Here is a 21,875-nt window from a genome sequence, read left to right on the forward strand (position 1 = left end):
TTATCATCTCGCATCACTTCGACTTCATCTACAATTTGTTTACATTTACTAACTATCTCACGGACAATGGCAAGCACGCTGTCATCGTATTCGACGATCTTTCGAAACAGGCTGTGGCTTACCGTCAAATGTCTCTGCTCCTCCGTCGTCCWCCAGGGCGTGAGGCCTACCCAGGGCAAGTATTTCCATTCGTCTCACATTCCAAAAGCTAACAGAATCACAGTGACGTTTTCTACCTCCACTCTCGTCTCCTGGAGCGTGCCGCCAAGATGAACGACAAGTTCGGTGGTGGCTCTCTCACCGCGCTTCCCATCATTGAAACTCAGGGTCAGCTTTCCCTCCCTCACTGCCCCTTCCATACGCTAACAAATTTCAGGTGGTGATGTGTCTGCCTACATTCCAACCAACGTCATTTCCATCACCGACGGCCAGATCTTCTTGGAGTCCGAGCTTTTCTACAAGGGTATCCGCCCTGCCATCAACGTCGGTCTCTCCGTGTCCCGAGTCGGTTCCGCCGCCCAGCTCAAGGCCATGAAGCAAGTCGCCGGTTCGCTCAAGCTCTTCTTGGCCCAGTACCGTGAGGTTGCCGCTTTCGCCCAGTTCGGTTCCGATCTCGATGCCGCCACCAAGCAGACACTCAGCCGTGGTGAGCGTCTCACTGAGCTGCTCAAGCAGAAGCAGTACAGCCCCATGGCTGTCAACGAGATGGTGCCCCTCATCTACGCCGGTGTCAACGGTCACCTTGACAGCGTGCCAGTCGCCAAGGTTCTCCAGTGGGAGTCTGACTTCCTCAACCACCTCCGCAGCAACGAGTCTGACCTTTTGGCCACCATTGACAAGGAGGGTGCGCTCAGCAAGGATACCGAGGCCAAGTTGAAGGATGTTGTCGTTAGCTTCATCAAGACCTTCTCATAGATGCTCTGAGTTGGAGAGAACGTGTATATTACAAAAGGCGAAACTCGAGTTCTGCATGAAGACAGACGACCCTTTGAAATTCTGCCTAGAGGAGGGAAGTGAAGAGCAGAAGCATGTAGATACGCGGAGTAACTGAGATTTCCTTTGTGTCAGAGATGGTCTTCAACCGTGTAGCTGCGAGGTGCAGTCGGAGCAGGCTGTTCTCGACGCCAGGCTTTTCATTGTCGGAGGTCGGATTGGAGCACCAGCGGCTCGATCATTGGACTTGTCTTCTAGAGACGATGTCGCTACTTTGTAATCGGGGATGAACTCCACGAAACGATTCTTTGATGCTACCATTATAATTGAGACAGGTTTCATGTAGCCAGGGAACGACATGTCTAACCCTTGTGAACGTTTCCCACTCCATGCCTCAACTACCGCGCTGTACTGGGGTATTTGGGTTGAGCCCAGCAAGATCAATCATGTGTCGTGTGAGGATGGCTTCAACGCCGAGGTAGATGCGGACCTGCATGCGCAAGAGTTGCTAACGAGAGCGAGACGTATATACACCTGGCATGGGACATACAGATCATCCGAATCGGGTGAAATCGGATTGACTGCCTGCAATCTTGAGCGCCAGGCAAGATTCGCGGCCAGGGAACTTTAATCACACAGAGCAAACGCGAACAACTTGTCGAAAGTGACAACTCCAGTTTGGGTGTTCGCAGCAATCCTACCTAGAGAGGATCGCAGTGTGGCCCACCTTGCATGCTCTACAGTACATTTCAGATAATTTTCTCGAGTTCTCAACGATCACGATCACGCCAACAGCCACGAGGCGCTCTGGCAGAAGTCTGAACTAGAGCTACAGGGACAGGGACAGGGTATCCTCAAACGGAACGGGAATCATTGAGCATGCCGTCAGCTGTTGTCGTTTCAATCTCTCAATATTAATCACCCCACGGTGGGACTGGTCATCGTAGGCCAGATCAGCAGCCTCCATCTTGGATGTGCGTTTATTGCCCGCAGACCGCGTTGACATCAATCGTCTGGTGGGATCGTCACTCACCGCTCCCCTTCCTGGTTACAGTAGTTCCACTTCTCCCCAGATCTCTTGCACCCTACGAGTGCCTATCCCCACGGACCCCAAGCCTTCTCACACCATTTCCCGACTTACCTTCCCTCCTCATCCCCAGTAGCTGGTCAGTCACTCCCGCAGCGTAACCTCCTTTATCTTGTGTGACCGGCGTACTTCCCCGTCCACCGACATCGACCGATCCCCACCCTGAACCCCCACCCACTCGCACTTCCGAGCGCCATATCAAGGATCCATTCATGAATGAGAAGAGCTGCTTGAACAGCGTGTGGGCCCTCCGCCACCGCCAGAATTGTCACCATGTCTGAGCAGGACGCGACCAAGCAGCCGCGAAGGTTCACTCCCGAACCAATTGAAACGAGCTCCAAGTCGTCGAAGAGTGTAAGACGCTTTGCACCAGAGCCCATCGAGACGACCTCCAAATCGTCAAAGAGTGCGCGACGATTTGCGCCAGAAGCAATTGAGACGAGTACGAGGTCTTCGAAGAAGGAGAGAGAGGAGAAGGAGGCGCCGTCCGCACCTCGACGATTTGCACCACAGCCGGTGGAAACTTCACATACTAGCAGCAAGGAGCGGAATAAGGGCAAAGAGGCGGAGCGGGAAGGTTCGAATAGCTCAGCCCGCGTGCGTTTCAAGCCACAGCTGGTGGAAACGAGCTACGGTGGCAGTAGAAGTTCCGCGTCCAGCAGCCGTAGGCCCACTCAAGATGACGTCTCCACCGTTGGAGGTGGCGACGACACCACGCCGAGAAGATTCAAGCCGGAGATATTGTCGACGGCCACACGATCGCGTCGTGCTGGCGAGCACAAGAAGCTCAATGCCCGCGAGTACAAGACCGAGGAAGGCTTCCAGGTGCACGCCCATGAGCACCGCAAACACACAGGCTGGAAGACGCCCGCAGAGACACATCTCCCGCCGGCGGGACAGAAGAGCGGCGCAGATCTCGATTTCTCTTCCGAGCTAAGGAGACATATCGCACCCCTTGATGGCAGTGCAAGCCCCAAATCTCGACCTGTAGAAAGAAGCCACTCGTTCCGCTGTCCGGACCTGGACACAATCGAAAGCTCGGAGAGTGAGCGTGAGTCTGGCCCATCTTCCATCTCCTGCAGCCCGGGGCGAGGCTCGCCGATCACTGCCTCGGACTCGTCGTACCATGAATTTACCTACAAGCATGCCACGCGTGAACGAGAGAGCGTGGACGAGAACTTCAGTCACTACCTGCTTCAACTCGAGGCGAAAAAGGCACATGCTCGGCTGCAAGAACAGGCACTCGCTGCCTTTCCCAACTCAGACTTCCACGAGCCAATTCAGCATTTCGTTAACGACGATAACGAAAGTGACGACATGGAGATTGATGAGCGACCGAGCACGTGGGAGGGCTTTGACGAGGAGATCTTCTTCAACCGTGCACGACGCGAAAGCACTTCCAAGGTATCCTGGGAGCAGTTGGAGATGCAGCGTCACGCCGAGCAGCTGGAGCAAGAACGCAATGCGAACAAGACCACTGCCGCGCGGACTCCGGAACACTCTCCATGGTGGAACCCAGCAGCCGGGCTGGCAACCGAACAACAAGATCCCGACATGCAGTCCATGCGTGACCGCGCACGCCCACCCATGCTAGGCAATGACCTTAAATTCCCACGATGCCCATCACCTGAGCCTGCACGTTTTGACGTCACGCAAGGCTCTGCCAAACTCCGCCAGCAAATGTTGGCAGAAAGTAACAATCCTGTGGCTAAACAAGAAGAAAAGGGCGGGTTATGGAATGGGACGTCCAAGAAGCCCACGACAGCACATGATAGCACATCCTCTGCTGCTTCGAAAGCTAAGAGCTCGACCAAGGGAGGGGGTCTATGGGGAGGCTTCTGTGTGGGCTTGCCAACGGAGGCCGCAGCATCTCTTACGCCGGGAGTCGCACCGAACGGAATTCCAACGGGATTAATGACACCCGCTCCGCGCTCGGACAGCTCCAACCCATTTGAGCAATCTTTTGCCGCGCGCAATGGTGGACCCTCGGCCTTCAAGAAGACGCCACCGACGCCCCCTCCAGAAGGCCTGACCGGCACAGACCTCGCCAACCTCGACGCTGTGCTGGTGTCAGACCGGGATTTCGAAGAAATGATGGCGAGGGAATACCCAGACTCGTTCGTGACGCAAGTCTACAACTACCTCTCCTTGGGCTATCCTACACTAGCCCGCCCATTCGACGAGGAGCTCAGCAAGATTAGCGGGATACCGGTCAGTGAGCTGAGGGAGGATGATGCCAAGGCGAAGGCGATGCCCAAGGGTTACATCCGACTCGATCCGGCTTATGAGGGCGCGGGCGGCGATGGACTTCAAGGCGACGGATGTGTCAGATGGAGGGCATTAAAGCTTTATGTAAGAGAGTGGGCCAGACAGGAGAAGAAGGGCTATGCCGATGCCCMGGGAGGCAACTGGGGTGCCACAGCCAGGCGAGGGTCTTGGGCTTGGTAGGCTGGAGACTCATATTGGCGTCTCGCGATGGAGGAGTTCTTGATGCATACTGGGAACATGGCGTGGAGTTGGGGGCGTTTTTGGGTCATGAACGATTGGGCTTTTTCGGGAAAGGAGATGATGTGTTTCTGGAGAAGGGGTTGGAGTCTTGGAGAAATGGGTATGGATCAACTACCGGTTTATTGGATGAAGCAGGCACGCGTGAGATTGTGAGCATTTTCTACCTTTGGTGATGATTGGTATTGCGAGGCGTGCATTGGAAGAGGCATGATTTCTGTCGACCTGGTAATGAATGGAGTATTATACATAGTAGGCAGGCACGCGAAAAGCAGTAACGTCCATTTGTGAACGCTCATTCATCAAAGGTGATGTTCAACGTCATGCGATTCCAATAGGCCCCTATTTGCCGGCCTTTGCCTTGGCTTTCGTTTTGAACGCTTTGCTCCGACCGGTGACTTTTGTGCCCTTCTTCTTTCCACCCAACTTCAAACCAGCCTTGCCGCCCGTGGATCTCGCTCTGTGACCCTCGAAGATGAACGATTCGGGTTTCCTAATGCCCTCCCCAAGCGCACTTTTCCCCTTACTAGCACCAGCCTCACCCAACGGAGTCGTATTCGCCGCCGTTCCTCTCGCCTTGGGTTCCTTCGCCTGCTTCGCAGCCGCAGCTCTGCCGAACAGCTTGCTCGTTCGCCCCATACTTGATTGCTCCTCTGCCGTGAATTTTCTCTGATATCCGGTCGGCCTCGACTTGTTCGTCGTAGGTCYCCCGCTTCCTGGTTTAGCATTCCGCTTCACGGCCTTTGCACGCGAAACGCGCAGCTTCCGCGGTAGCATCGGCGGGAATTTTTTCTCGTTGTATTGGAGAGCCGCTTCGACGGCGTTTTCGTCCTCGAATTGAACATATGCGATTCCTTTACCCACGCGGGTCGTACTGTCGCGAATGACTCGTACACTCTCGACATTTCCACACTTGGCAAAGGTCCTCCAGAGTCCTTCTTCAATATCGGCGGGCTCTTTACCACGCTTGCGCACTTCGCGGCCTTCCTCCTCATTGGCATCTTGAATGTTGGTCTCATCATCGACAAAGCCAAGGTTGCCGACGAAGATACAGCGGTGGTTGTCGATTTTGGCGGGGTGTGCAACGGAGTCCACACGGAGATGGCGAGAGAGCACCACTGTACCGTTCAGGCGCGAACAAGCTTCTCGTGCGAGAGCAGGCGTAGAGTAGACCGCATAGGCGTTTGTGGACTTGGTGGTAGCATCCATCAGCTCCTTCTTCGCGTAGGCGGCCTTTTTCGGGATAGCAGCAGCGTAGGGGGTGGAGCGGAAGCGTAGAGACTCGACTTTGGGTTTCGGGGCGTCGACCTTGGGTTTCGGGAGCTCCGGGAAGAACGAGGCCAGATGGGTGAGGAGGGCTTTGCGGGATGACTTGGACGTGATGGCTTCCGTGGAGACATTGGCTAAGAAGACCGTACGGTTGGCCTTGAGAAGCTCGTCGTCAGGAGTTGCACCAGTCTGTGTCTCGTGCTTTGGTGGAGGAGACATGGCGTCCTCATCGTCTTCCGTGACATCCTCCATCTCAGCGTCGGAATCTGCTTTCTCGTCCTCCTCGGCACCCGCTTCCTGTACATCATTCACATTGGCACGCTGCCTCTTGGCTGCACGTTCAGCGGCTGCTCTCGCGGCATCTTTGTCCTCCTCTCGCGTAAGTTTGCGCATATAAGCGTCCTCCAGCTCGTCGCCGTCGTTCCTCTTGCGCTTCCGCTTGGGTGCTCCATCCGTCGCATCGCCCGCCAAAGCTTCCGCAGGTGTAGTTTCTGCTGCGAAGTCTCCCTTCTCATCCTCTTCATCCTTGTCCAGCTCGACGCCGCCGTCAATGCTGCTCAGTTCCGCATCGTCGTCTACTTCCTCGTGGTCCTCTTCAATTGCGTTGGCTTGAGGTAGTGGGGCTTTCACCGGTGGCTGCTTCACAGCGAACAAGGATGCCAGACTTTGATCAACGATCTTCGAGTCTGCGAGCAACGCATTCTTCGCAGTCTTTGCGCTCTTGTCCTTCACTTTCGCCTTATCCTTGCCTTTCTCCTTCTTCGCCTTTTTCACATCACCATCGGTCGCGCTCTTTTTTGACTTTCTCTCCGCCTTGTCGGCCTTGCTGTGTTTCTTGTCCTCGGCCATTTTGATTTCGTTGTGTTCAATGTTGAGGTTGGAGAGAAGATTGTCGAATTAAAAAAATACCAATTAGACTTCGCGAACCCTTGTCATCATTCTTCCGAGCTCGGTCTCTGCGCATCCACCCCTCCAGCTCTCATTTGCACTCTCCAACTACTCACAACCTCGCCAATTTTCGCCCATGATCGCAGGTCTGTGACCTTGCTTCAGCCTGTGCCATGGCTTCCTCTCCGCCAAATCGGCCGAGCGTATCGCCTCTGTCTGATCACCGCGGTAGCATGCTCGACACCGCCAGCGACCCGGCCGCGCAGCTCGAGGACGAGGATGCAGACATTGGCGACGATGGCAGCAGCAGCCTCAGCGAGCCTGATGACGAGGAAGATGACTTTCATACCGACGCCATCGCACACACAGGACTTGCGGCGCATGCGTCTCTTGACGTAGACTCCGAGGCCGAGACTGAGCGGTTGGACCAGACGCCCCAGAAATCTCGCCAACAAGGACAACAGCATGGCAAAACGCCGTCGAAACTGGTGCATACATCCGCAGTGGACGACGAAGATGCTTTGGATGACCTGTCGGAGCCTCCGTCACCAATTCCAACCGTGCCGGGAGGTGCTTCGAGCACGAGCACCACTGACAACGCTGGTGCGTCATGGAGCAGCTGCACGATATTGCAACGGGCTGATCGACTCGACACAGGCAAGAAGCGCAAGCRGACAAATTCGGCAGGAAGCTCATTGAGCAGCCCACAGTCCGAAGACGGTGAATCTCCGCGTAAGAGGAGCAACAGCTCTGTTGAACACGAGATTGCGACAGAGAACGAGCCCGCAGCTATTGCAACTATTGAAGACACAATCGAAGAAATTATGCCCACCGCAGAAGATCTTGACGTGACCATCGCGGCCGATCCCCCGAAGCCAGGCAAGAAAAAGGGTGGGAGACCTAAAGGAAAGGGCAAGAAGGAGGTATTGAAAGAGCCTGAGCGTGAAGCAATAGATGACGCACATCCAGACGACGAGCAAAGTGAAGAAGGAGGCGCGAAGTCGAAGGATGAGTTGCTCCGCAAACAACCTGCGTCCACCGCATTCGACGACATTGCAAAACAATTTGCTTTATACMGCCAGAAAGCACAAAACGATCGACTCGCAGAACTAGATGCCGAAATTGCAATGCTCGCGACAAAAGGCGAATGCAAGCATCCCGAATACCTGCGTCAAGTCGCGTGTGTAGACGCGCGATACGCGAAGCAAGTGGACGAAACGCGCGCCTATCGCAGGTTCAAGACGGAAAGCATTCGGCGAACGGCCCTCGGCGAACGCAGTCAACTGCACAGTCAGTACTATCAGCACACGCGTGAGCTACGCGAGAACGTCATGGTTGAATTGGGCGAGGACTGGTATGGCAWACAAAAAGAGCGGCGATTGGCCAACCAGAGCAACGACGAGTTGTACATGCGCAAGTTCCAGTCTAAGAAGGGTGTGCAAATACGGCACCAGGCGAAATACAACCAAGAGGTGTCAGTACTGAGTGGAGTTGCGAAATACGTCGGCTTCCCTGCTGCACCGGACATCACAGGCGCCGAGGGCGACGCGATGGACGACGACTTGAGAGCTATGAAGGTATGCTTTCAATTTATGCAAGTGGCTTAGCACAAGCAAAGGCAATCTGGCTGACGGGAAAGCAGATCACCAAGCGTGCTACGGTGCCGGCAGCACAGCCTGTCTACTTCCCCAATCGATCAGGATACATGCAGGCACCGCATGATCGCCTAGCCCACGAGCAGTTCATCGAACAGACCCCATGGGCGAGACCGCAAGGCCCAATATTGAACCATGGACTTCACGGAACTCCCAACCTCACACACACCCCTGACTGGCAGAATGGCGGAGAGCGGGAAGGCGCCGCGCACAGTGCTAGAAACATCATTCGCAACATGGGATCGCACAACGGAAGCCCATATGTGACCCCGAATCCACAGCGACGCGCTCCCGCGGAGCATTCCAGTGCGGGTACTGTACCTGCGAATAGTGATCCAGTAGAGGCGCCAYCGTCGAGCATAGGACCGCCGTCGGAGAGAGCAGCAACACACTACTTTCCAGTTCGAGACGGAACCATGGGATCTCCCCTGGCCGTTCCCAAGCCCAGACAGAACGGTGCAGAGCGGGAACTTACAGGCTTCCGAAACATCTCCAACATATCTGGAGCAAGCACAATATCTCTCGCTCCAGATTCGGCAGAGAAGGATGTGGACGCAGCGGCAAGAAGAGAGGCGCTTGCTGGTCTGCCGGACGTAGTCTCAGCACCGCTGCAAGCATTTGACACGAGCCAGTTGCATCGTCAGCCTCTCAGTGGAGATGGTACCAAGAGGAATGTGCCAGAAACGTATCCCAACACGTCGTTTCGGCCACAGGACGGCGGGTTCCTACCCCTACTCCGTTAGTGTTGGGGATGGGACAATGAATGAACGATCTGATATACGAAACGAGCTTCGCGTCACGCGTTTGGTGGTTGTTGAATCTGATCGACTCCCAATGTGCATACGATCACAGTGAGCGCGGAGCGGGCGGGATAGCATATGCATTGTCAGGCAAGCTTCAGATACCCACTCATGTTCACTTCTATATTTTAGCGATGGCGAATTGGAACCAAGAGTTAGCACATTTTGTGAGTTTCCATTGACACGTGAATGTCGCGTATTCCGTAAGGGGTTGAACCCTGTAAAAGAGGTAGGTGGCATCTAGCTCCGAAATGTTATACCTCTTGTCCGCAATCCCTCCCTCTCCGTCCACCACCACTACATCCACGCTCTCTTCGCCTTCCGACCTTTCTCTTTTTATCGACGTTCCTTTAATTTCCAAATCGGCGACTTCTCCACTGGTGTCCACAATCCAACGAAATGTCCTCGCCTCAGGGCGTCCGCCAACGCGGCGGAACGAAAGAGAAGCGGCCTGTAACACCAACTGCAGCAGCACTGGCCAGTGACAAGATTGAAGAAACGATGGGCTTCGTCAAGGAAAATACAGGTGGAGACTGGGACTACAAGATTGGCCTCACTGTCATCACTGTGCTAGCATTCTTGACCCGCTTCTGGGGAATCAGCCATCCAAACCAGGTCGTTTTCGACGAGGTACACTTTGGCAAATTCGCCTCGTACTATCTTCAACGGACCTACTTCTTCGACGTGCACCCACCTTTCGGCAAGCTGTTGTTTGCCTTTGCCGGCTGGCTCGTGGGCTACGACGGCAGCTTTCTTTTCGAGAACATTGGCGATTCGTACATTGACAACCATGTCCCCTACGTCGCCTACCGATCCATGCCTGCCCTGATGGGCGCTCTTACTGTATCCGTGGTCTATCTGATCATGTGGGAATCGGGTTACAGTCTGCCCGCGACTCTGATTGCCGCTTCGCTGGTCCTTTTCGACAACGCCCACGTTGGACAGACGCGTCTGATTCTCCTCGACGCGACCCTCGTGCTATTCATGGCACTGAGTATCCTCTGCTACATTCGATTTTACAAACTCCGCCATGCGGCGTTCGGGAGAAAGTGGTGGAAGTGGCTGCTCCTGACGGGCATCTGCATGAGCTGCGTCATTAGCACGAAATACGTGGGAGCTTTCACCTTCTTCTCCGTGGGTGTGCCAGTTTTGATCGATCTTTGGGACTTGATGGACATCAACCGAAAGGGCGGTGCGTTGAGCTTGCAGCAATTCTTCAACCACTTCGCCGCACGTGTGGGAGGCTTGATTGTGGTACCCTTCTTGATGTACCTTTTCTGGTTCCAGGTCCACTTTGCCATTCTCTCCCGCTCAGGACCAGGTGATGACTTCATGACCCCAGCTTTCCAAGAGACTCTCTCGGACAACATCATGGCGCAGAACGCGGTGGGAATCGATTACTTTGACAACATTTCGTTGCGGCACAAGGAGACCAAGGTCTACCTACACTCGCACGTAGACAAGTACCCTCTTCGTTACGACGATGGACGCATCTCGTCTCAGGGACAGCAGGTCACTGGATACCCTCACAACGACACCAACAACCTCTGGCAAATTCTTCCAGCCACGCCGATTGAAGGGCTGGGCCACCACGTCAAGAATGGTGACCACGTTCGTCTTCGTCACTTGGTGACTGATGCCTTTTTGCTCACACACGATGTTGCCTCGCCCTTCTTTCCAACCAACCAGGAGTTCACAGCGGTACCGGTCGAGGATGCAAACGGTCCTCGGTATAACGAGACTCTTTTCGAGATCAAGATTGACAACGGCAAGGATGGCCAGGAGTTCAAGACACTCTCATCACACTTCAAGCTTGTACACGTGCCTACCAAGGTTGCCATGTGGACTCACAACACCCCTCTCCCAGAGTGGGGCTACAAGCAGGCCGAGATCAACGGAAACAAGAACTCTCAGCAAACTTCCAACTCGTGGTTCGTCGAGGACATCCAAGGCATCCCCGAAGACTCTCCACGCTTGATCAAGGAGGTTCGCCAGCCAAAGAGCATGCCTTTTATGAAGAAGTACATTGAGCTTCAGCGCGCAATGTTCCACCACAACAACGCCTTGACGTCTTCTCATCCGTACGCATCACAGCCGATCCAGTGGCCGTTCCTGCTTCGCGGAGTCAGTTTCTGGACGGAAAACACCACTAAAAGCCAGATCTACTTCATGGGCAACCCGCTCGGATGGTGGTTCGCTTCTGCGGTTCTGGCAGTGTTCGCTGGCATTCTCTTCGCCGATCAGATGTCCGTTCGCAGAGGTGTCGATGCGCTCGATAGACGTGAGCAAAGCCTGCCCCATCCATTCGATGATCGCTAACATGATACTGCAGGCACGCGCGGTCGCCTCTATAACAGCACTGGCTTCTTCTTTCTCGTGTGGGGTGCTCACTACCTTCCCTTTTTCATCATGGGTCGCCAGCTCTTCCTCCATCATTACCTCCCCGCACACCTTGCATCATGCCTCGTGGCTGGCGCGATCGTCGAGTTCGTCTTTAACATTGAGCCCAACGAGATCGCGAATGTCTCCGCCACGAACCCTATTGTGGATGGCAAGAAGGGCAGCGCCGCTCAAGCCGTACAGCGTAGCAGACCCATTCGGGAGAGAATCGCAGGCCAAAGTCTCATGGCTACATGGGCTGCGAGTGGCGTCATTGTTGCAGCGCTTGTTTGGAGTTTCTGGTTCTTCAGTCCATTGACGTACGGCAGTCCTGGTTTGGAGGTCGATCAGGTTCTGGCGAGGAAGTGGCTCAATTACGACTTCCATTTTGCCAAGTAGAAGTCGTGGAATGGAAAGCACTGGAGGGGCGTGTTATTAATTGTCGTTTCTTCGGTCCCTGTACGATGGAGCGGGCAGGTTTGGAGAGGAGGGAGATTTCCGCCGGCGTTTTTGGCGCAGTGCGGGAAAAGGGAGAGAAAAGCCTTTATGCTGAAATATAAAACTATCTCAGAAGAGCATTGTCTATGATGAACTCTCGTCTCTACATCGATGAGAGAAGTCTTCCCCACTGGCTCGAGTCGGCTTCCCCGGATTGGTAAGAAATCATTTGTAGTCCCTGCCACAGTGTGACCGCGATGCTATCAATGATGGGAATCCCCAGCTCCCTTTCCAATTCTCCGACCAACGCCGTGGCAGGCCAATTCGTACAGGTAACCAGCACAGCTTTCGTCCCCGATGTTGCTGATTTCTTGATAACATCCCGGATATCATCGTCTGAACATTTCGCAATCTGAATGTTACTCTCAGGCGTGCGCTCCATACACATGGCCTCATGCACCACATATCCTTCCTTTGAGAAGAACTCCTCAACTTTGGCGGTCAGTTCGGGAGTATAAGGGACCGCGATGCTGACGTCTCGAATTGCGAGGTGGTCTAAAGCTGCGATTGTAGCGAGAGTGGTGGTACTACAGGGAATTCCTCCAGCTGCAGCGGACATGGCTTCTGCTAGAGCACGGTCGTCGGCTGTGGTCCCTCCGACGAACATTCCTGATGTGCCGTTCCAGAGAATTGCATCACAGGCTGCGTCGGCGAGGAGTTGCGCTGCTGTGACGAAGGCTGAGTGTGAGAATTGGGAGATTGAGGTAGGGTCTGTTCCTAGAGTGAGGACGCGAATGCGAGTGAACTTTTGCTTGGGTGAGTGGGATGCTCTGGTGTCGCTTTGGCAGAGTGCTACGAACTATGGGGATTATATTGGCGTTGAGAGAGTGGAGTATGGAGATGGTGAGGGCTTCAACAGCGACATTCGATGATGGAACGATGAATCCGATCTTTTTGGCCGTGCGAAGGTCTGCTATTGTTGAAGCGGGCATATTGGTGGTTGTATGACAAGGCTGTGCGAGATCTATTCAAGAGAAATGGAAAGAGATGGCTCGTTTGTGAGGGTGAGACGGTCACCTTTACGATGGAGCTTATCGGCGAGGTGGCCGACGGCGACGGCGGGGCGCGATACTGCGAGTCCGAGGGTTTCATGGGGCAAAGACCGTAGACATGACAGTCGTGTCTGTACAAGCGGCCAGTTGTGTGCCTATCTCTTGTTGACGTGGTGGGGTCTCAGCTGGGCGACGTGAAAGATTGTCGCGTGCGGTTGACTGCATGATGTGGAAGACATGGACGGCAGAATGTCCTCTTCGACGCAACTGTCTCTTTACACGACAGAGTTGGCCTATGCTGCTGTTGACTCGACGATACTGCCAGGTCGTGCTGACAGAGCATGGTAATAAGGTAATGCAAGGTGTACTACCTTACAGTAGAATAATCCAAGGTGGCGGGGCGACCATGGAATCTGACTCCCAAGTCCCAAGTCCCACACTTTCCAGTCCAAAGGTCCTTGTTTCGCTCTTCCTCACCCAAAGGCTTCGAAAGGAATTCCAGGACCGCGCACTTAAAACTCCCTTACCTACGCTTCGCAACCACCGATTGGGGAGGTCGTAATCAAACTTGCCCAATTCTCACCTTCCACGCCGCTCGTTCACGCTCATCCCTCCGCTTTCGGTGCACGGACTGGACTAGAGCCAACGATCTGCTGGAAATGAGTGCGGTTGACATATTTCACTCCAACTCGAGTCTGCATAGGCCTTTTGACACGCAATACCAGTCGCACTCGCCGCCCAAGTCGCCCGTTGCGCCATCGTATTCTCCCATTACCCCCAAGGCTGAAATCGTCTTTCCCGTTGCTTCACACTCGGCGTTTGTCCGTCCACCCGACAATGACTTCTCGTTCTCACACACAATGCCCGGCCACGCCCCGGCCCCGGACGAGCTGGAGCCCAAGATGAATGCTTCCTCTGCCCACTACATCCCCCAGCCGCCGAATCTGCCCTTTTCCGCCCACGACTCCAGCGACGCCATCGCATTGCGGGCTGCCATATCGACGCTGCAATACCAAAAGCAGAAGGCACAAGGCGACCTCAAGACATTGGAGAGCATGAAGAAGCTCGCTTTGGATGATCCAGAGCTCTTCACTGCCGAGTTGAAGGCGGGGAGGCTGCATGAAGTCCGACCCACGATGATGAGCAGCATGCGGCCGTTTGTGGAGGGGGAGGAGGATAGTGAGGATAGTGACGAGGATGACGACGAACACGAGAAACCGGCGGTACTGGGCGCAGAACGGGAGGATGAAGAGGGGCTGTCGAGGGAGGGAAGATCGCAGTCACCGATGCTACGGACAGAAATTCCAGATTCTCAGCCCTCTCAAGCAGCATCTGGGGATGTCAAGCAACCCACCAAGTTCCCCAAGATCCCAGGCGCACAGGAAGTGATACGCACGCCATACATCAACTGGGAAAAGTATGGTGTCGTGGGTGCACCGCTGGATAGCATGCACGCACAGCAACAGCGATGGCCAGGCAGCACAAACTTCACCCACAGCAAGGGTCGAGAATACRCGGTCGCTGCACCATACAGCCCGTTTCTCGACGATTTGGAGGATCAACCCCGACGTGATGTACAGGACGAAACACGCAGGGACTCTGGTCCTCAACCCTCGTTGACAGGAACAATAAGTGAGMATGTGATGTCGACGAGGAGCAGGAATTAACGAGATCACGACGAAAAGAAGAATGACAGATGAAGGACGACGCACGAATGCATGCATACAAAAAGCACACACAACACATGAAGGGCACGGCAGTTTCTTCCACTCCATTCACGACGGCGCGGAAAAAGTATAGGTAGCCTTGCTAAAAATGCTTGCTCACCTAAACCACCAGTTCACTGATGCTATCACCCCCTCGTCACCAAGACTCTTTATGCTATGCCACCAGCCTTTGGGGATGAACAAGCCGTCCCCACTTCCCAAATCAGCTTCCCAACACTCGCCAACATGGGTACCATCACGATTCCAGACTTCCTCCTCCAATGCCTCCCTCTCCGCCCCTGCCATCATTTCCTCCCCCCTCATAGTTGCTTTCCCCACCCCACCAATTCTCTCCTGTACAGCATCAAAGATGGATAGCCCAACGTGTGGTTTGTACAGTCGGACAACCTTACGTCCTTTCAATTGCACAAACAAATTGGGATTCGGGTCCCTGTGTAAAGGCGTGTATGTTGGAGCTCTTCCTAGCCATATGGAGGAGCTGTAGACATCCCCTTTGCCAGCTCTCATGACAAATTCAGGCACTGGAAGATCTTGCAGCAGTTCTTGGGGTAAGTCGGCAAGTTCAGCTTGTGCAAGATAGACCTGCGTGTCCGGGTCATTTGAGGCGGTGGCACTGGAGCACTTTTTAGCCGAAAGCAAAGTAATCTGCGTAATTGTCTCTTTCTTACTCTAGAAAGAAGCTCAGTGGTTGATCTACTCGTGCGAACTGGCCTTTACGAGTGATTTCCAGCGGGACAATAGTAGATGCGAATCGGTCGAGATGCAAGCGATTGATCGATGTGAAACATGAGTCGGGCTCGGTCGTAAACCAGGTCTTTATTGCTGGAATTTGGGTGAATTGACCGGGGAGAAGGACTGGAAGTGCTGGGTTGAAGGCTTTGGCTCGAAAGCTCTTCAAAGTGGCGTCGCTGAGAGTGGGTATTGACTGCAATTGATATCCTGTAGCATTGAACTGTCTGCGTTGTGGTTTGAGTGCGTTATTTACCACGTGGCGCAACATCAGAAATGTCGATGGTGAAGTGAAAGTAATGAAGTTCGAAGACGGAGGTTGGCATCTCTGGACTCGGAAGATGGTTCAACTTCTCACGAAGACGACTCCCATCACATCAACATTCAGTGTGATCATCGAACACCAGCTACACTGTCCCCCACAACTTCGCAATGCATATTCAAGAATGACGTCCACCAACCGGGAGATTGTTCTCGCCTACCGCCATTTGTATCAACACCTTCTCCGAGCAGTACAGTATTCCAAACCCGCTCGATATGTAGCTCGAGACCGCATTCGTGCCGCTTTCAGGGACTCATCACCTGAATCCTACGATCCGACGAGGATATCAAGAACATTGGAGTTCTTGGAAGGTGCTGCTAAAACGAAAGGATTGGAGCACAAGATCCTGAAGAATTTGATGCATGTCTGGTGGGAACGTCAGRGATTGGGTACTCTTTCTGTGTAAGTCGCTAGAATCCGAATGCGAATCTTCGTTCTGACTATTGCTGTACAGACGTGGCGAAGATCTGGCCTTTCGACAGAATGCTCATGTACATTTCGACCGGACGATAGAGAGGTTAAATGAAACTATGGGTTTGTGCATTCGATGAAGTACTCCCCAGCTTGCTATCAATGGGCACACTCGGCTTCAACTTGCAACTGAGTCGAACTACGGATCGCGCACCGGGCGATACTCAGCTAATGGCTCATTGTTGGATTGGATCTGTGGTGAGCTCATTGGTATCATTCTGTATTTATCTCTAGATCGGCATGCAACCGTTGAGGTTCTGCGTCCTGTACAACCCATACATATATCCGTCAACGAAGTGGTGACCGACATCTCCTTTTTGGTATGTCACGCATTTGTTGAAATAGCTGGGCATTGCTTCATCATTCTTTTAAACATTACTATCCCCTTCAAGTAGACTTCTTGCCCGCCTTCTTCCGTTCGCGCTCTCTCTTTGCGTAAATCTCCGCGGTGAATGGATCCTCGAAGCTCAGGGCTATCTGGTARACCACCAGTACAAGTCCGGTGAGCACAAGGCCAGCTGGCTTTCCAAACCAGAGTGCAGTGCCCAAGAAGCTAGCCGCACTTCCGTAGTACATTGGCGAGCCTGTGACATCGAATGGGAAGCCTGTGACCATCTCGTCCATCAAGATGCCAAAGTAATCGCCGAGATAGGTGCCCGTGACGCCGAGCGCCCACATGCTGCTGAGGACGAGAACATTGCCGCTGGCGACGAGGCCGACGGCCAGTCCCTTTGGATAGAATCCGAGAAGGCTGGGGTGGGTGGGTTGGTCGCGAAGGGCACGTTCGTAGAGGGCGTCTCGGATGATTCCGATCGAGAAGATGGTCACTGCCAAGATGTAGCAGCCATAGTAAGGACTGCCGCCGGCAAGCTTCGTGAGGGTCTTGTTGCGATATTCGTTACGAGCGGTGATGTTCCAAAATGTCGGGTTAAAGACGATGCTGCCGGCAGCGACTGCAGAGGAAGAGTCAGCAAGCGATTGAAAGAGAGATGAGGCTTTTTTATACTCCAGAAGCTCGGCTGTGAGAAGTCGATGTAGCTCAAAAGGGCGGCCATGTTGAGATTGAGGTGATGTTCAGCGGAAGATTGAATGCGTGCACCAATTGTTGGGTCGAGGCAGGGCGATGCAGAAGTGGACCATGGAAATGTGTTTATTTTGCAAGGTGAGAGGTTGGGATACAGTACATGTGTCGTAGTGGAGCTTCTTCAACCTCTCTGACGTAGCAGTAGAACCCATGGCGATCACCATAGTGGAGCGGGGCTTTGAAGCTCAACTTCCTTCACCGAAGATTCTGTTGCCAGACAAAAGTGCTACGAAGATCTTTATAGAGTATATACTACTTAAATAAGAGCTCGTCTAGTATTCGCTTTAATTAACTTGACGCACGGATATTAATTGAGTTATCGCTTTAATTAAGGCTCGTATCTACTATTGTAATTAATAATTAAGATATTAATTACGCTAGAATAAACTAGATAGTTAGCGAGGTAATATAGCGCTACGGAGGCTCGGTTATCGCTTAATACGTATTAGTTTTAATTCTTATCTTAATACTACTCTAGAGTAGTATTAAAACGGTAATTAAGCKCTACCGAAGGCTATTATTAACCTTACTTCGCTATTACTATAGAGCTACTAGAGCCGAAGCTACTTAAAGTAGCCGCTATATACTACTACCGCCGCCTTACCGTTATTATTACGTATATTATAGCCTTACTAGAATAGTAATAATAAGMCTCGCCGGTAGGCATTCGTACTATCTACGCGGATGCTACTAGTAAAGGCGAGGCCTTTACGTAGAGCTTACTATTAAGTAATATAAGGCTATATCGATTAACTCGCTTCCGGCTTACTATATTCGAGTAGTTATTCGAGTTAATTAAGCCTTACTTACCGGTTCGAATATACCGTTCCGTAATRAGCCGTAAATAGAAGGTATTAATCTTTCTAAAGGCCGTTACTTATAACTCTTACTACCGCGACCTTATAGAGGACTTCGGCTATTCTCCGGAGATAATTAGATAGGCGTTTCGTATAGTATTAAACGCTATAGTATATATATGTTCGGAGGTTATAAAGCCGGTAAAAGAGGACGATAGATTATACGTTCGGTCGCTTAAAAGAGGGCGTTTCTAGCTATAGTTTAATTACTACGTTAGCGTACTCGATAGCTCTTATATTAATACGTATATTATTAGCGAATAAGCGGCGTATTAGAACCGTAAGGGCGCCCTTACTTAGAACGTATTAGTAGTAGTAGATTATAGTATACGCTTTACGTACGTACTAGCCGGTTAGGAAGGATCTACGTACGACGGCCGTAATACGGGCGACTAAAGAGACGTTCGTAAGTAGTTAGAACTAAAACGAGTACCTAAACTAAGGAGGTAAGAAGTCTTAAGAAGCGAGACGACTAAGTATAAGTTATACTAACTTAGCGTTATAGGGTAACTTATATAGGGTAGCCGTACGGGGAAGTACGGAGGTAGGCTATTCCGTAATAGGCCGTATACTTACTAACGTACGCGCGTAATACGGCTTCGCTACTCTAGAAGGTTATTACTATCTTAGTAATACTAGCTACTCGAATAACGAGATTACTATAGTTCCTTATCGTAGCGTACGCTACTATCTAAGGGAATAACGTATTACTAATCTAAAGCTATAGAACCCTAAGGAGCTCTTTAACTTACGCTACTCCTCTATACGGAACGTTATTAAGCGGACGTTCGGTATAATAAAGTAGCGGTTCTATACTCTTAAGAAGGCTTCGTAGTTTAATAAGATATATATATAGGTAGATATCGTATACGCGTACGTAGTCCTATATAATATATTAATTAATATATATAGTAAGCCCTCCGAGTAGGTAGAACTCGTACCTAACTATACTAATAATATCCCTAGGAATAATACGGCTATATAGATAGTAGAGAATATAGGGCCGAAGAATTCGATAGTAGTACGGCGTAATAGGCTAGCGAAGGATATATAGTAGGCCTATTAAGCGTACTTAGATAAAGTAGTAGATWTAGACGGAGGATAAGACGATATTAATTTTAACTATCTACTAGTTATAAGGAGGATTTATTATCTATAAAGTCTTACTAAGTATATTATTCGCTACTAATTTTAGTATATATATTATTCTAAAAAGATTCTTAATATAACCCTTTACTCTAATCCGTTATTACTAGTAGTATCCGTATCTATCTAGTTAAGTAATAATTGCCTCTAAATATTAAGCTTCTATACTTCGCTCTCTATTATTGCTTCTTACTACTTACTTTTAATACTAACGAAGATACTAAGTAGCCCTTCCTTATCTCTTATCCGCTAGATAACTCGCTTCTTTTCCTCTAGGCCAAGCGATTTAGTGCTCTCTATAGCGAATACTAACCGTATTAAAATAGTAAGTAGAGTCTCTTAAATCTTAATAAATAGTAGCTCTCGTAGAATACTAATTAAACTAGCTAAACTAGCCGTATTAGTATCCTCTTTCTTCTATCGCTTAGAGTTCTTTTTAGCGCGGTTTATGTTAAATATTAGTCGGAGGTTCGCAGAATTTTAGGGGTGGAGTATAAGAGTATCTTAATCTTTAACTAGCTTACTATCTCCGATAGGCAGTACTTAAAAGTAGGAACTAATGTATTAATTTTTGTTTATTATCTAGAGATATGTCTCTATCTCCTAAGAAGAGATTTTACCCTATATAGAGTTAYGTAACCTTATAGCTACTTAGCTCTCTATTATGTTAGATATATAGCTATTCTATAACTGCACTTTCTAATACTCCTACTTAGGATAGAATAGACTATATACATTTCCCTAGATCTTTTAAGATTCTATTAAGTGTAGAAAGGTAGTTCTATAGCCTAGTAGTATAATTCTATCTTAGCTACTATCTTAGTGCAATTCCTTAACTTAGTATTATATAATCGAGTATATCTGTTCGGACATCCTTAATTATATGCTTTTGCTAAATTTTGGAATGCTTATTATATGCTAAGATAATTTATATATATCTAGAAGTTTAGACTAGTAAGAGGTTTAGTTAGGCTATCTATAACTATTTCTTTTATTAGAAGGTATTYTATATAGATCTTCTTTTRCTACTAAARTCTTCTTATAAAGTTATATGCAATATTAATGTRCTTTAACCTTTTATAAATATATRYATCCTTTATAAGGGTAAGGYAGGCTTAGTTATCCCTAAAGAGTTAAACTAGCYTAAGCTATTTAGCTATATCCTTTCCTACTTTAATTATTAGTTAAAAAGCAGATAATCTAATAAGCTTAGTTTAACCTATTTCTCTAAGTAATGCTAAAAGGAACTATAATTATTTTACATATGCATTTATTGCTATAAACTTAGCTTCTATTATAAAAGTTGCTATAGATTTCTGCTTCTTACTTATCTATAAAATTAGGGTATTATATAACTTAAACATATTTCCTAGAATAGAGATCCTATCTAACTTGTCTATTATAAAGTCTAAGTCTAAGTACCTAATTAAGTATCTAGATCTAGAWCTTATAAAGGTTAATCTAAGGTTAGGAAATAATCTTAGGTACCTTAAGACTTTCTTTAAAGCTTTTAGGTAGGCTTTAGATAGATTACTTAAAAATGCACTTAGCTTTCTAATTATAAAGGCAATATCTAGTCTTATTATAATTATTAGCTACATCTATATTCTAATTATTATCTAGTATTCCTCCTTACTACATCTCTTATTATTTAGGTCTAATTTAATAAGTCCCTTATAATTGTCTATTAGTAAGAGAGTTAGCTTTAAGGATTTTAACTTAATGCCTAGTTTCTAAAGACTTTCCTAAATATAATAGCTTTAATCTAGTTTTAGGGTTCTAAGCTTCCTATTTCTTATAATGTTTATTCCTAGGATTCTAGATAGTTCTCTAAGATCCTTAATCTTAAAGATCTTTCTAAATTCCTTCTTAAACTAGTTTATAGAGTTTATTAATAGGGCAGCAATTAGAATATTATTAATATATATTATAACTATAAGATTCTTTCTATAATGGAATATTAGATATAGGTTAACCTCTAACTAAACAAATCCTAAATCTTTAAGCTTTAAAACATAAAGCTAATTCTAGTCTCTAGCAGCTTGCTTTAATTTATATAGGCTTCTTAGGATTTTTAGGACTTAGCTAGGGGGAAGATCTACTCCTTTAGGTAGGGCTATAAAAATGTCTTTTTAGAGGTAACTATTTATAAAAGCACTATTAACATCTATAAGATAGAGTTCCTAGTCTTCCTTATAGACTATAGCTATAAATGTTCTTAAGGTTTTATATCTAATAGTTAGTGTAAAAGTCTCCTTAAAGTTAATCCTATATTTCTATAAAAAAACCCTTACTATAAGTCTTACTTTTAACTTATTAAGGGCACTACTTGCTAATCTTTTTATAGCAAAGACCTATTTTAAGGTTATAAGGTTTAATCCTTTTAGAGTAATAGTTAGTTCCTAGGTCTAGTTACTTATAAGTAAATCTAGTTCCTTCTAGATTGCTTCTATCTATATTGCTCCCTATTCTTTATCTCCTACTACTTCCTTATAGGTAGCTAGAACTAGGATATTCTACTAGTATATAGTTT

The 21,875-nt window shown here is 49.5% G+C and overlaps 10 protein-coding genes; 6 read left to right on the forward strand and 4 right to left on the reverse strand.

Moving 5' to 3' along the window:
* Nucleotides 1–128: 128 nt before the first annotated feature.
* On the forward strand, nucleotides 129–915 carry RCC_02854 (probable H+-transporting ATP synthase; the record flags this gene model as incomplete). XM_023768147.1 has 3 exons in its annotated part: nucleotides 129–175; nucleotides 224–327; nucleotides 377–915. The coding sequence occupies 3 exons, from the start codon at nucleotides 129–131 to the stop codon at nucleotides 913–915; spliced, it is 690 nt and encodes a 229-aa protein (XP_023623915.1).
* Nucleotides 916–2,293: 1,378 nt separating this feature from the next.
* RCC_02855 (uncharacterized protein) lies at nucleotides 2,294–4,468 on the forward strand (the record flags this gene model as incomplete). Its single annotated transcript, XM_023768148.1, has 1 exon — nucleotides 2,294–4,468. One exon carries the CDS (start codon nucleotides 2,294–2,296, stop codon nucleotides 4,466–4,468), a length of 2,175 nt encoding a protein of 724 aa, XP_023623916.1.
* Nucleotides 4,469–4,867: 399 nt separating this feature from the next.
* On the reverse strand, nucleotides 4,868–6,643 carry RCC_02856 (related to nucleolar protein 12; the record flags this gene model as incomplete). Its single annotated transcript, XM_023768149.1, has 1 exon — nucleotides 4,868–6,643. One exon carries the CDS (start codon nucleotides 6,641–6,643, stop codon nucleotides 4,868–4,870), a length of 1,776 nt encoding a protein of 591 aa, XP_023623917.1.
* A 212-nt stretch (nucleotides 6,644–6,855) lies between these two features.
* RCC_02857 (uncharacterized protein) lies at nucleotides 6,856–9,080 on the forward strand (the record flags this gene model as incomplete). XM_023768150.1 has 3 exons in its annotated part: nucleotides 6,856–7,285; nucleotides 7,340–8,259; nucleotides 8,325–9,080. 3 exons carry the CDS (start codon nucleotides 6,856–6,858, stop codon nucleotides 9,078–9,080), a joined length of 2,106 nt encoding a protein of 701 aa, XP_023623918.1.
* Nucleotides 9,081–9,536: 456 nt separating this feature from the next.
* On the forward strand, nucleotides 9,537–11,915 carry RCC_02858 (probable protein O-mannosyl-transferase 1; the record flags this gene model as incomplete). XM_023768151.1 has 2 exons in its annotated part: nucleotides 9,537–11,418; nucleotides 11,470–11,915. 2 exons carry the CDS (start codon nucleotides 9,537–9,539, stop codon nucleotides 11,913–11,915), a joined length of 2,328 nt encoding a protein of 775 aa, XP_023623919.1.
* A 202-nt stretch (nucleotides 11,916–12,117) lies between these two features.
* On the reverse strand, nucleotides 12,118–12,946 carry RCC_02859 (uncharacterized protein; the record flags this gene model as incomplete). XM_023768152.1 has 2 exons in its annotated part: nucleotides 12,118–12,759; nucleotides 12,815–12,946. The coding sequence occupies 2 exons, from the start codon at nucleotides 12,944–12,946 to the stop codon at nucleotides 12,118–12,120; spliced, it is 774 nt and encodes a 257-aa protein (XP_023623920.1).
* A 920-nt stretch (nucleotides 12,947–13,866) lies between these two features.
* On the forward strand, nucleotides 13,867–14,673 carry RCC_02860 (uncharacterized protein; the record flags this gene model as incomplete). Its single annotated transcript, XM_023768153.1, has 1 exon — nucleotides 13,867–14,673. The coding sequence occupies one exon, from the start codon at nucleotides 13,867–13,869 to the stop codon at nucleotides 14,671–14,673; it is 807 nt and encodes a 268-aa protein (XP_023623921.1).
* A 156-nt stretch (nucleotides 14,674–14,829) lies between these two features.
* Nucleotides 14,830–15,733, reverse strand: RCC_02861 (related to JmjC domain protein; the record flags this gene model as incomplete). XM_023768154.1 has 2 exons in its annotated part: nucleotides 14,830–15,346; nucleotides 15,402–15,733. 2 exons carry the CDS (start codon nucleotides 15,731–15,733, stop codon nucleotides 14,830–14,832), a joined length of 849 nt encoding a protein of 282 aa, XP_023623922.1.
* A 175-nt stretch (nucleotides 15,734–15,908) lies between these two features.
* On the forward strand, nucleotides 15,909–16,335 carry RCC_02862 (uncharacterized protein; the record flags this gene model as incomplete). XM_023768155.1 has 2 exons in its annotated part: nucleotides 15,909–16,186; nucleotides 16,239–16,335. The coding sequence occupies 2 exons, from the start codon at nucleotides 15,909–15,911 to the stop codon at nucleotides 16,333–16,335; spliced, it is 375 nt and encodes a 124-aa protein (XP_023623923.1).
* A 307-nt stretch (nucleotides 16,336–16,642) lies between these two features.
* RCC_02863 (probable OPI3-methylene-fatty-acyl-phospholipid synthase) lies at nucleotides 16,643–17,310 on the reverse strand (the record flags this gene model as incomplete). XM_023768156.1 has 2 exons in its annotated part: nucleotides 16,643–17,208; nucleotides 17,262–17,310. The coding sequence occupies 2 exons, from the start codon at nucleotides 17,308–17,310 to the stop codon at nucleotides 16,643–16,645; spliced, it is 615 nt and encodes a 204-aa protein (XP_023623924.1).
* Nucleotides 17,311–21,875: the final 4,565 nt, after the last annotated feature.

Source organism: Ramularia collo-cygni (assembly GCF_900074925.1).
Source record: "Ramularia collo-cygni strain URUG2 genome assembly, contig: RCC_scaffold03, whole genome shotgun sequence".
Taxonomy (NCBI): domain Eukaryota; kingdom Fungi; phylum Ascomycota; class Dothideomycetes; order Mycosphaerellales; family Mycosphaerellaceae; genus Ramularia; species Ramularia collo-cygni.